Source organism: Catharus ustulatus (genome assembly GCF_009819885.2).
Source record: "Catharus ustulatus isolate bCatUst1 chromosome Z unlocalized genomic scaffold, bCatUst1.pri.v2 scaffold_29_arrow_ctg1, whole genome shotgun sequence".
Lineage (NCBI taxonomy): Eukaryota > Metazoa > Chordata > Aves > Passeriformes > Turdidae > Catharus > Catharus ustulatus.
Window position 1 is genome coordinate 1,168,078 of NW_024879446.1, and position 11,914 is coordinate 1,179,991.

Below are 11,914 nucleotides of genomic sequence, written 5' to 3' on the forward strand. Positions count from 1 at the left end.
ACAGGCAAGGAAAGACTGAAAAAATCTGCTGAGTGACTTCCCTGTGCTTCCTTCCCTGAGGAAATTCATGCACCAAGTTTTATATATGATATACATCTGCAGAGGAAGAGATTCCTGTCTTGTGCTTCTGTGCTGCTTTGTGGGATGTTGTTCATGGACAGTCAGTATTTATTTCAATTACTAACTTGGACAGAGTTATTAAATGTAAACTGTGGGACCTTATGTTTAGCACAAAACAAAATCCTGAGAGAAGCCAGTCAGAGAAAACCTCTGGCTTAACACGGTGGTTTGGCCAATGTTTAAATCATTCCTTTGCTTTGTATTCTCCCATACCTCCCTTCCCCCTGCATCTCTGCCCCCCTCCTTTGCCTTGTTCACACGCAGCTTCCAGTGCTGGACCCTGAAGATTCGGATCTTAAACTTTTTCAAAGTGCTACCTATTTATATATAATGCTTTGGATTTGCTTATGCAGTCCATTTGCATAGCCCCAAATCAGCATAAACCCTAACCTCATCTCACCAAGGGGATTTACCAGCAACCAAATGAATTTGGTTTGTTAATGAAGTAGTCGGATTCCCAGACAGCCCTGATACACCTTGATCACTTCTTAGAAAGAGATTTCTCTCATCTGCAATGAATTTCAGTACAGTACAGTTCAGTACCCAGCACAAAAGGACACTGCATTTTTGACACTTGCTGTTCAAGATCTAGGACATAACAACAGTGAAAGACATGCAGAAAGAGGGTTTTGAAAGTGTAATCAAAGAGAAAAACCTGGAGTTAGATTTGAGCCAATAAACATTGCTGTGGTCAGTTTCCCTCTCCACCTAACAGTAAACATAACAGTAGCAAATGCACAAACCCCACAATTATTAATAATGCCTCAGTAACAAAGGTGTACACATAAATAATGAGTTATCCCAACCTGTGTGGATGTTTAGGTACATGAGCTGGAAAACACTTTCACAAACAGCGTATTCATGAAACTTTGCAAGGTGTAACAAAGAGAATCCTGAAAAGTATTTTTTTGTGTTTTGAATAAAATTTGAAGAAACACTCATCCTTAAAAACACAAAGGGATTGCTGGGTAGGGGCTTCTCAGATATCCTGGAAATAAAAAATAAAAAGAAAAAAAAAATTTAAAAAAAACCAACCAACCAAACAAACAAACAAACAAAAAAACCCAAACCCAACCAAAACCAAATCAGTAAACCAAAACATCATGTAAATATTGACTGAAATACCATATTATGCTAAATATCCTGGCATTCTTCCAGTCTACAGTAGACTTGATTAACTCATCCGTATGTAAAAATCTCATATTTACTTTCTCTCCACAAATTCATTAAAAAACACAACCAAAGTCAAATCCTTCCAGCCTTTGGTAATACGCAAGGAATTCAAGGCTGAGTTAGAGCTGGAGGTGAGAGCCTTTCCTTCTCTGCAGTGTGTAGCAAAGGAAAAACAGCAGGAATCTGGAAGGCAGCAACCTCAGAGACTACAGAAAATAGATACTTTTTTTTTTCTTCTCCCCCCTCCAGCTATATTTTTAGGCTAGGTCATATTTAATCAAGGAACTCCTTGCCACGAAGTCCCTCAGAAGCCAGAAGCTCAGGAAGGCAACAAAGAGGATCAAATATTTATTGAGTAAGTGGAATCTGCAGAGCTACAGCATAAAATAAACAGGTTGGAAAGGCATCTGTGCTTCTCAGGCTCCTGAGCCTAAGCAAACCTGTAATCACCAGGGCTCCCTGGGAGGGCGATTTCCAGGGAGCACAAAGTGGGATCACCCCTTAGACATCCATCACTGGGCCATTTGTGCCTTTCAGCCCTGTTTCTGGCCAGTAGTTGGGACAGAACACCCATGGCCAGACAAAAGTGACCACTGCCCCTGCCCTGTGCTCCCCTGCTCCTCCCCTGCACCACAGTTACAAGTTGGTCTCTGTGCACAGGAAGCCTCGGCAGTGAGTTTAACGTTGTGAACATGGGAACCCTGTCAAAACAAATGCTGGTCAGAAGGTGCTTGCAGAAGGAAGGTAGTCAAACATCTTGTGCAGGTGACAGCAGCATTGTGATATTCTCTAAAGCTGCAAAGAGCACCCACAGTTACTGGGGAGGCAGGTAGGAGAAAGTGGTGAAGTTGTTTTGCTTTCTGCTGTAAAGCATTTTGATATTTTGAAACACGAATAATAATCTGCTGCACAGCCAACAAATTCAGCCATCCCTCATCAGCCAGGAGAACCTGTTGCTGAAACAGTGTGATTTGGGAACTGAGAATGGACAGCCAAGCCTTGTACATCCCAGTGCAAAGACAAATGCATCCCTTTGGGCAGCCCCCTTACATTGCCAACAGCATTATTGAATGAATGAATGAATTATATATTGTTTTGAGTCAAAACACAGGACAAAACCTTGTTCAGAGCCTGGAGAGTAAATTCCAACATGCTTCAGTAGTTGCCATTGATGTTGCCCCTAGTGCTTCATCAACATACTAATTCACAATATTAATTTTCATTGGAAAAGAGGAACGTAACAATGACAGATGCTAAGCCCCCAGCAGATACCCCAAGGAGGAAGACCCTAGATGAGATTTGGACACCCAACAGTGCTGACACCATGACTCTCTCCCAGAGTCCTGGTGTGTGAAATCAAACTCATGCAGGAACCTCAAGAAGCAGTTTACCACACATGAGAAAAACCCTCTTTGCAGAATTTCTACATGGCAAGAAGCTCAGGGTGAACTTGGTGGCAAAAAGAGTCCCAAAAGGTTTTCCCACATGGCAAATGCAGGTCTGGCTCCTTAGGCCAGCAAAATCAGAGAGCATTCCCATGGAAGGGCAAAGAACACCTGGGACTCTGCTCCTGCCATCCCTGTAGGGTTCCACAGGGCTCCATTCTCAGCCTTGTACTCTTCAACATCTCCATAAATGACCTGGGCACAGGACTGGAAGGGACACTGGGCAAATTCACAGATGATACAGAAATTGAGAGGAGTCCTTGAAGGGCAGGGAGGACCTGCAGAGTCCTCGACAAATAAGAGGGGTAGGCAATCACCAACACTGAGTATGGAGTACTCAGTATGGAGTTTAAATACAGAAAGTGCTGGATTCTGCACAGGCACTGATCTCTTCTCTGTGGTGACCAGGGGCAGGATCCATGGAATGGCCTGAAGACGTGTTAGGGAAGGTTTAGGCTGGCTATTAGGAGAATGGTCTTCCCCCAGAGGATGTTTGGGCACTGGAACAGGCTCCCCAGGGAATGGGCACAGACCCATGCCTGACAGAGCTCAAGAAGCATTTGGACAATGCTTTTAGGCACATGATGGGACTCAGAGATGGTTCTGTGAAGGGCCAGGAGTTGGACTTGATGATCCTTGAGGGTCTCTTCCAACTCATCTTTGTGATTCTGTGATTCTGTGACACTGGGACATGCACAAACAGACTCTGAGCACCATCAAGGAGGCTCCCAGTAAATGAACCCCTGTGTGCTGCTGGTGTGACATTCCCTGTCAGATCTTTCCTAACTTCTGTGGTAGTAGTGGAATAAATCATTCTGGATTACTTGTGAGATATCTCTTCTTAAAATTAAAGGCCTTAAACCAAATAACACAGGGAAGCTGGATTATTTTGTTGAATAAAGCCTGAAAGTTTAACAGTGGAGAACTTGAATGGCAAGATTTAAGCAAGCCTTAGCTTGCACTTGATAAACAAGCATGCTGTACCCAAAGCAAAACCATGCAAAACTTTTCGGGGTTGCAGCAAGATGGCTGCAGTGATAGCAGCACATGATTACCCTTCTGCTCACCCAGGTTTCACAGTGAAAGCAGCTTGGCGTGTTCCGTGTTCCCTAAAATTTCTTCTTAATTAGCAAGTCATGAGGCTGACCCCAAGCTAGCCAGGTCTGTGTGAAAATCACCATCTCGGTCACAAAAGAAGTCACAGCTCCAGTGTAGGGAAAACATTACTGAAGGGAAAAGGTGCAGCTGCCTAATGCCTCGTGTGAGTAGCTATTAGGGCCGCCTGTCTCCTGTAAAACTCTGGGAACGCATGCTCTAAATATAGAATAAACATTAATAAAGTACAAGCCACTTTTTCCCCTCCCGTCTTTCACACCATTAAGGCTCTAGCCTTGAGGGCTCGCAGGTATGCATCCAAAGGTGAAAAAGAGACTAACAGATACCTATATGCATCCAGGGTGGAGAACAAGGCTGCAGGAACACCACCACCGCCCACTTCCACGCCGCAGAGACAATTCGTGCACTCGGTGGCAATGCCTTCAGCAGCAATGAAAATGTTCCCCTGGTAAAGTCACGGCAAGAGCGAAGGGCAGACGAAACATGAGTCATCCAGGTGTACGGCAGACAGGGGAATGTGGGAGTGTTCCCCTGTGGCTCCAAGCCAATGTGACCTCAATTAAATTTCAGTGAATGATGGGCCTTCCCCTCTTTTAAGTACACACTCATCTCTATTGCTGTCCAGAGATACATCCATTGAGCCTAAATACAGCTATTTAATCGGGGGAGCTCTCCTGGCAAGCCTGAGTCAACACGTGTCGGCGCTGGTGGTGGTGGTGGTGGTTTTCCTCTTCCTCTCCATATCAGTTTTGCTCACCATACCTTGAGTTTACTTCCTCCTGCCAGCTCTTCTACCACAGCCAGATCCCTGCCTGAGCCCTACAGTGTAACCACTGCTCTGTCTGCCCCCAGCCTGCAAACCACCCCTACCCTCCTGCTGCCTTAGTGCATGTGACCCAGTTGCACTCAGGGGAGGAAAGCCCAGGGACAGACACAGGTTAATTTGGAATTTCTTGCACTCAAGTGCTGTTAAAAGTGCCTGCCAGGGACTCCAGTGAAAGCAGGCTAGCTCCAAGACCCAGCACACTCCCATAGAAAACCTGTGTAAACTAATTCTGTCGAACCGTTAGCACTCGGGGTGATTAACCGCAGCAGTCTCTGATCTTCCCTTATTAAAGAGAAGGAGAATGAAATTCACTGATTCATATCAGCTTAATATAAATCCTTGTGAGATTCACCGTTGAGTTCAGCTGTGGCAGGAGCTGGTAACCACCACAAGGGGTAAGAAAACTCTCTTGCAAGTAGCCCTCTGTGTGACAGAGGGTGGCTGAAGCCTCTTGTGTTGGGTCACAGTCAAACCCAGACTCCCAGGCCGTGCTGTGCAGCAGACAAGTGCACGGCAGTTGAGAAGATTTTCTACTCTGGTGCCACTTTTGAATACTTGGCACTCGGCAGGCAGGCATGTGCCATCTTGTTTTAAGCAGCTCCATCTATACATGCTAAGCGTGCTCCAGAGAGATTTGGGGTAGGGGTGAGCAGGATTAAGGACGGCTGTAGTTTGCAGAGATAACTCCCTGCCGCAAGAGATTTTGTCTTCAGTAGCTGAAATAGTGCTCTGGGGCAGCTCTGTAGGTGCTCACCCCGTGTCAGAGAGGCCACCCCTAATAACCTCAAACCCTGACTTTTAGATGCCCCAGTGAAGTGGCACATGAGTACAGCTTTAGCAACGCTAAACAAATCTTGTTTTTCAAGACATACTTACAAGACTTCTCAGTGTTTTACATATGTTTTTATGAGATACGCTTTTTGATACATGTGTTGTTTCACTGCATCCATGTGCAATCCTGCACCTAAGTGCAACTCCAGGATCTCAGACACAACGAAACAGGTGGCAAACACAACGTGCTGTTTCCAGCTCTACTTACCAGAGCATTGCTCATTTCAGAATTTCCCCCAGAGACCTCCTTAAGAGTAAGGACTGCCTCTCATGAGTTGCATGCTGCATGGCAAAAACTGAGCAGTTGGCTCCTGTCCCCAAAAAAGTATAGGAGTAGCAATTTGGAAATGGTTAAAGACACAGCAGCATTTCCTTTTAAATACAAAGTTACAGTCCTGTCCCTTTCAGTCTGGAAATTCATACATGAGGACAGCTTGGCTAGGATAGGGAAAAGAGGGAATTAAAAAAATAAAAATAAAGTGGAATAGGGAACAATGCCCTGTTTCAAGAATGTCATTGTTCATGCAACTAGAAACCTAGGGTCCATAAAAACATCAAGCAGAAAATGAAGCTGGCTGAAGCAGATAATGCTTTACCAAGCATTACAGTGTCTTACAAAATTCTTAAGGGTGCATAATGACAGAATGCTTGAAAACGAAAAGAGACCAGTTTCTCAGATGAAATCTTCAGATTTCAGTACTTAGAGATGTGCTAGAACATAGGCCTTGCACGTATGTAAGAGGTTTTGAATGGCAGCCATACAAAGGAGATCCTACACCTACCAAGCACATCCTGACATTTTTGGATGGGACAACGACATTTCAGCCCTCAGCACATGCTAGCTTCAATGCTGACCTTGGATCTCTCTTCCAAAATTCACAGGCAGAGCAACAGAGGTAAAAAAATGCCTGGTTTAATTGTAAAAAAGTTTTCACATGAAAAAAGCTTCAGCTAAAGGATGACTCATAACTTTAATTTAGTTTTAAATACTTGCTATTTGCAAACCAAACAAGACATTCCCTACTCCCTATGTTACCTATAAACCAAATCAACAAAGATAACTTTCAGTAGAACAAAGTATGCCTAGGCGATAAGGGGTGAGAAATATTTTCTGCATAATTATATTACTTACAAAAACCGAGGGAGAAATGGCACTGGTCCCCCCACAAACACCACATCAAAATGTGAACTTTAGTAGCATTCCAAAGGCTCGCTCGGACATAAAAATTTGGTATTGCTGCTTTTGTTTCAACTATTACCAAGATCCAAAAGCCTCCCGCCTGCCGTATTTTTTCCTCGGATTTACTGGACACCACATACACCCAAATTCCTAGTTGACAGACATTACAAATCAGCTGAGGACTCCTCACTTCTTCCCTTTAAACGTAGTGAGAAGAACAGGTCCCATCCACCCGGCATCAATGTGGAAGTCATCTGCTCGCTGCTCATTCTGTAAGGCAGCCAGAACAGCAAGGCTCCCCAAGAAGCACCACGGGGCTGCCCCTGGAGCTGCCGCACGTGCGGCTGGAGGGACCTCGCAGCAATACCAGTCCCTGCATGGCCACAGCCTTCCCTGGCTACGTGTGCATTCCTGCAGGAATCCTGGCTCTTCACTGAGTGACTGGGCTCCCAGGGCAGAGCAGGTTTCAAAAGAAAACTCCCGTGCGGGTGACGGCTTTTTGTGCACGAGCCCTTTATTCTCTGAGTCAGGTTTAATTCTCTGCTCGACATTACTCAGTGGGTTTTCCTTTGCTCACACTGAAGTGGTTACACCAGCTTGCCTAAGAAAGCTGAGGCAATGAAGCTGGGAATTCTTCATTGTTGAAAAGACTGCTAAAAATCCAAAAAAAAAAAAAAAAAAAGAATCACATGCACAAGGTCTTGCAAAGTCCTCAACAGAAGTATATCCTCTAAAAAATCATTTAAACTGAGCTACTTTACAAACGGCAAATTACAGTTTCACCCACACAGGTGAGATAAGGTGGCAACTCGACATCCAGAGCAAAAACTTTCCATACACCTTTTTCCCTAAAAAGAGATGTTACATCAGCACTGCACTTACACAATCCTGTCTTTCAGAGTCTTTGAGACTACAAGCGTTTGCCACCACCCCCTCCTTGCCTTGGTAAACTCAACCACCAACAAATACCTAACAAACTTTCTCTGGCCATGTCCATACACAGAAAAAAACTGGAGCAACCATTCAGATAAAATATTATAGGTTTATTTAAAACTTATTTTCACCTTGAATATGCAAAATACAAATTCCAACAAAATGTTCATTATTACTTCGTAGTTTACAAATATACAAAATAGAAGTTTGCTTAAATTTATATTACATATTTATTATGTAAAGAACTATATAGAAAACATTTGTTCTGCTTAAGGCATATTTGGGAATAAACCATTGTACAAACTATTGCACATTGAAACCACAGTGCATTACAGACTGTCTGCATAAAGTTATTTTCTTAATAAAAAAGATAAACCAGGGTTATTCACCTGATTTAGGTCATAATTGGCAATCGGAAGATAAAAAATAGTTCCTTGTCAGATATGCAGCAGTTTGAGAACTTTGGCTTCCTGTTTTTGGTACCTCTAGAACCAACAGTCACTAAGCACCATGAAATAGGCCTTTAAAATATAATTCTGTACCTGAATTTTTCCTCCTCTTTTAACATTGTAATGGCTTTCAGAAGGAAAAAAAAAAAAAAAAAGAAGAAAGTACAAGATGACATGTACATCTAATATTGCATTGAAAGGAAATTAAGGGAATGTCATTTCCCTGTGTAATATCCCCACCCTCCGAACTACATACAGTCTGTTTAACCCTGATATCCGTGACTTCCAGTCACTCCTTGGCATTCTGTAGTCCAGAAATAATTCAAGTTGGATTTACAAATGGAATGATAGAAGATCCAGTCATTGACCCCAACGTCTTTGGTTCTCTTAAGCATATAACTATAAAAAAAAAAGAAAGTTGCAACGTCCATATGCAGTTATCCCTCTTTTCCACTCTTTGGAAGACTTCACCTCGATTATCTGTAGTGCTTAAAATGAGTTCTCCCCATCTTGTGGAAGACAGTCCTTGTGCTGTAAATACTGTATCTCTGCGGCAGTCGGGGGAAAGATCCACTGCTTTCCCATATCAGAAGTGCCTCTTCATGTGCAAGGCGAGGTGGTCCGACCTGGAGAAGGCTCTGTCACAGCGCTGACACTGGAACGGGCGGTGGCCTGTGTGTTTTCTGTAGTGGCGAGTGAGTTCATCTGATCGGGCAAACTTCCACCCACAGCCTTCCCAGTCACAGTGATAAGGTTTCTCACCTATTAAAAAAAACCAACAAAAAAAAAGCAATGAAACACATCAGTTAGGGCTTTTGGTTTTTTTGTGGCTGCCACTTGTAACATCTTCTTTCCAGCAGCTGTCCTAGTTAAAACAAAGGATGGTCAAAGGCAACCAACTCCGTGAAGCAGTTGCAAACAAACTAAAAAAAGAACAAGGCTGTCTTTTCAAGATGTACAGGTGCTATGAAATGCTAGTGTGACTTAAATCCTCACTCAAAATGCTTGTTTTTTTACTGCCTTGCACAAGAGACTTCAGAGCACCTGAGTGTGTGTTTTTGCTGGCGGTGTTACACAATCAAATAGCAACCAGAAATAGCTCAGCAGACAACGTATTTAGATAATTGTAGGTCTCAAGAATTAAAAAACAGCCGGAAACTGTTTTCATTAGCTGGGCCTGATTAAGAACTCAGTCTTACTAGTGTCTTCATTATACAAAAACCAAGTGTGTTGATGGCAAGATGAGCTTCCCCAACAATTACAAACTCCCTGTCCTACACATCCTGGGGATGTGCTGACGGCTTGGGGCAGATGTTCACTGATAACTTGCCTGATTTATTCTCCCCTGCTGCCATTACCTGAAGATGTAGCCTAACTACTGTAACGCCAGTACATTTTTCCTTTCCCATCTCCTCTTCAGGAGAAAGTTTTGAATTGGGTTCACAACCCAGGGATTCAAATTATGCAAATTCCCAGGTTATTTAGTCACTGTTACGGAATGCCCACGCTGGCGAAACCTGTGTGCTGTACCTGCTTTCACAAGCTCAGTTACTGCAACTCTGCACTCAGCTGCAAGACTGAGTTTGAGTCTGGGCTCAGATACACACTTCAGACAGATTTTTTATCCCAATTCTAGCAGTGGACAATCGACAGGTAAACTCTGCTGGTGCAGGGGGCGATATCCTACAGGTAGGTGAGGCACCCCATCAGAGCTGCCAGTCAGCTGAAAGCCCCTGCTCTTCAGGGAATCTATCTCAGTTTTCCCACAAAGGGACAAATAGCTTGCAGAGGTGCACAACCTCTCACCCTACAGCTAGCCAAGAGAGGGGTGCGTGTGTGAAGCACTTCACCACCAGCAAAGAAACCAGTTATCTTCCAGAGAGGTCTGCTGCGTCCCAGACGTGGGCCAACACAATCCAGAGCAAGAAAGCCCAGCCAGCTTCCAACTACCTGCTAATTAGCTAGCCACACAGTAAGAGACAAGTAACAAACTCTGACTTGGCAAGAAACCCACCCGTTCCCACATCTGAGTCACTCTGAACCATTAAGCAAAATGTCAAGCCAATAAGCAAAGCACAGGACTTTAGGTAGCCAAAGGAGAAGGGAAAATAAAAAAGCCCCGAAACCCAGCAAGGAAAAGTCTTGCTGCTTTTAACCCATCTCCTGTGCTTAAGCCCTTCTACTGTGCGGGGGTCACCCCCTGATCCCGGCACTGGGACTAACCTGTGTGGGTTCTCAGATGCGCCTTGAGATGAGAGCTCTTGGTGTACGTTTTGCCGCAGCCCGCATAGTCACAGGTGTGTGTGGCCGTCCTTTTCCTGGGCCACGACCGGCGTCCCCTCTTGGGCTTGGTCTCCTCGGGCAGGCAGCTCCCCGGCGGCATCAGCTCTAGGGGCGGACAGGGAGCAGTGAGCACGACCAGCGGCCGGGCGGGGACACCCTGCCCCAGCACGGCGGGGACTCACCTTGGTACTGCAGCGCTCCGGGCGAGAGCTGCTCGGGCAGGAAGGTAGGGTAGCCCGGGGCCGGGGGGTAGCCCGGTGGCAGCGGCGGGTGGCCCAGCCCCGGCGTGGCGGGGAGACAGTCTCTGCCGCTCAGCATCTCCTCGGGCCCCAGCGAGGGCGTACTCCGAGCGGGCAGCGCGCGGCTACCCAGGGCGAAGTCGTGCTGGGGGGCTCCTCGGGGGCTGCTCCCGTGCGGCGGCGGCGGCGGAGCCAGCGGGCACGGCGGCGCGCCCTCCTGCTTGATTTTGGGGCACATCCGCGGCAGGGAGGTATAGGGCGCGCCGGGGCCGTCGGCACCGGGTGGCGGGGCGGTGGGGCCGCTCTTGGGGCTAAGCCCAGGATGGCTGTAGTCGCCCACCGCCTTCACCACGAACTTGCCCTGCAGGCTGCCCAGGGGCGGCAGCGCGGCCGGCGCTGGCAAGTACACCGCGTCCAGGTCTGGCCGCATCAGCTCGGCCACGAAGCCTCCCGAGGGCGACACGTCGGTGATGTCCGCCAGGTTGAAGGGCGCGGCTGACCCAGCGGCGGGCGCCCCGTCGCAGCCGCCGCTGCCGTAGAGGAGCCCAGCAGGCTCGGGCCGGGGCAGCGGGTAGGCGAAGGGCCCGGCGGGGCAGGGGCTGGCGGTGGGGGCCGGGGTGGCGGCGGGGGCCACCACCACAGTGGCGGCGGCGGGCTCCTGGTGCATGAGCGAGTTGGAGAGGATGAAGTCGAAATCGAGCAGGTCATTGAATTCCTCGGCGTCACGGCGGGGCCCGAGAGCGGCGGCGCCTTCCAGGTCCGACGGCGGCGTCTCCACCGGCCGCGCCGACAGCGCCGGCGGCGGCCGCTTCAGCTGCGACAGCTCCTCCCGCCAGCGCTGCGGGGACATCGGCACGGCTCAGCCCCGGCCGCACAACAACGCGCCCGCCCCGACGGCCCCCGCCCCGCCCGGCCCGGCCCGGCCCGCCCGGCCCCGTCCGTGTCGCGCCGATACTCACGTTGCCGGGGCCCGCGGGCCGCGCCGCTTTCTCGCGGCCCGCGGCGCCCGCCGCGAAGGTGGCGATGGAGGGAAGGAGCGTGCCGCTGAGCGCCATCTCGCATTCGCCGGGGGGCTGCCTGCGGTGGGGAGACACAGCGGAGTCAGCCGGCGGCACGGCAGGGACGGGACGGGAGGGAGGGGAGGAGGCAGCCCGGGTGGCCGGCACCCACCGCATCCGTGCCGGGGCGTCCCGCCGAGCCGCCGCGGCCGCCGTGGTCCTGAGGTCTGCCGCGGAGCAGAGCGAGGGGAGGCGGCACGGACGCGCCGTCCAGCCGCGCGGAGCCGGCGCAGCGCCGCCGCCGGGGCGGTGCCGCGGAAG

General features: G+C 48.3%; 1 protein-coding gene across 1 annotated transcript; it reads right to left on the reverse strand.

The window, feature by feature from the left end:
• Nucleotides 1-7,719: 7,719 nt before the first annotated feature.
• Nucleotides 7,720-11,668, reverse strand: KLF4 (Kruppel like factor 4). Its single transcript, XM_033086571.1, has 4 exons — nucleotides 11,555-11,668; nucleotides 10,539-11,433; nucleotides 10,297-10,461; nucleotides 7,720-8,835 (listed from the first exon to the last, which is right to left on the reverse strand). The coding sequence occupies exons 1-4, from the start codon at nucleotides 11,648-11,650 to the stop codon at nucleotides 8,660-8,662; spliced, it is 1,332 nt and encodes a 443-aa protein (XP_032942462.1). The 5' UTR covers nucleotides 11,651-11,668; the 3' UTR covers nucleotides 7,720-8,659.
• Between the last annotated feature and the right edge of the window lie 246 nt (nucleotides 11,669-11,914).

Excerpts from the sequence above, each read along its gene's own strand:
- KLF4 (XM_033086571.1), bottom strand. The coding sequence starts at position 11,650 with ATGGCGCTCAGCGGCACGCTCCTTCCCTCCATCGCCACCTTCGCGGCG. Across the intron at positions 11,434-11,554 it reads GGCCCGCGGGCCCCGGCAAC|CGCTGGCGGGAGGAGCTGTC; the intron begins GTGAGTATCGGC and ends ATGTCCCCGCAG. Across the intron at positions 8,836-10,296 it reads GCATCTGAGAACCCACACAG|GTGAGAAACCTTATCACTGT; the intron begins GTTAGTCCCAGT and ends TTTTTTTAATAG.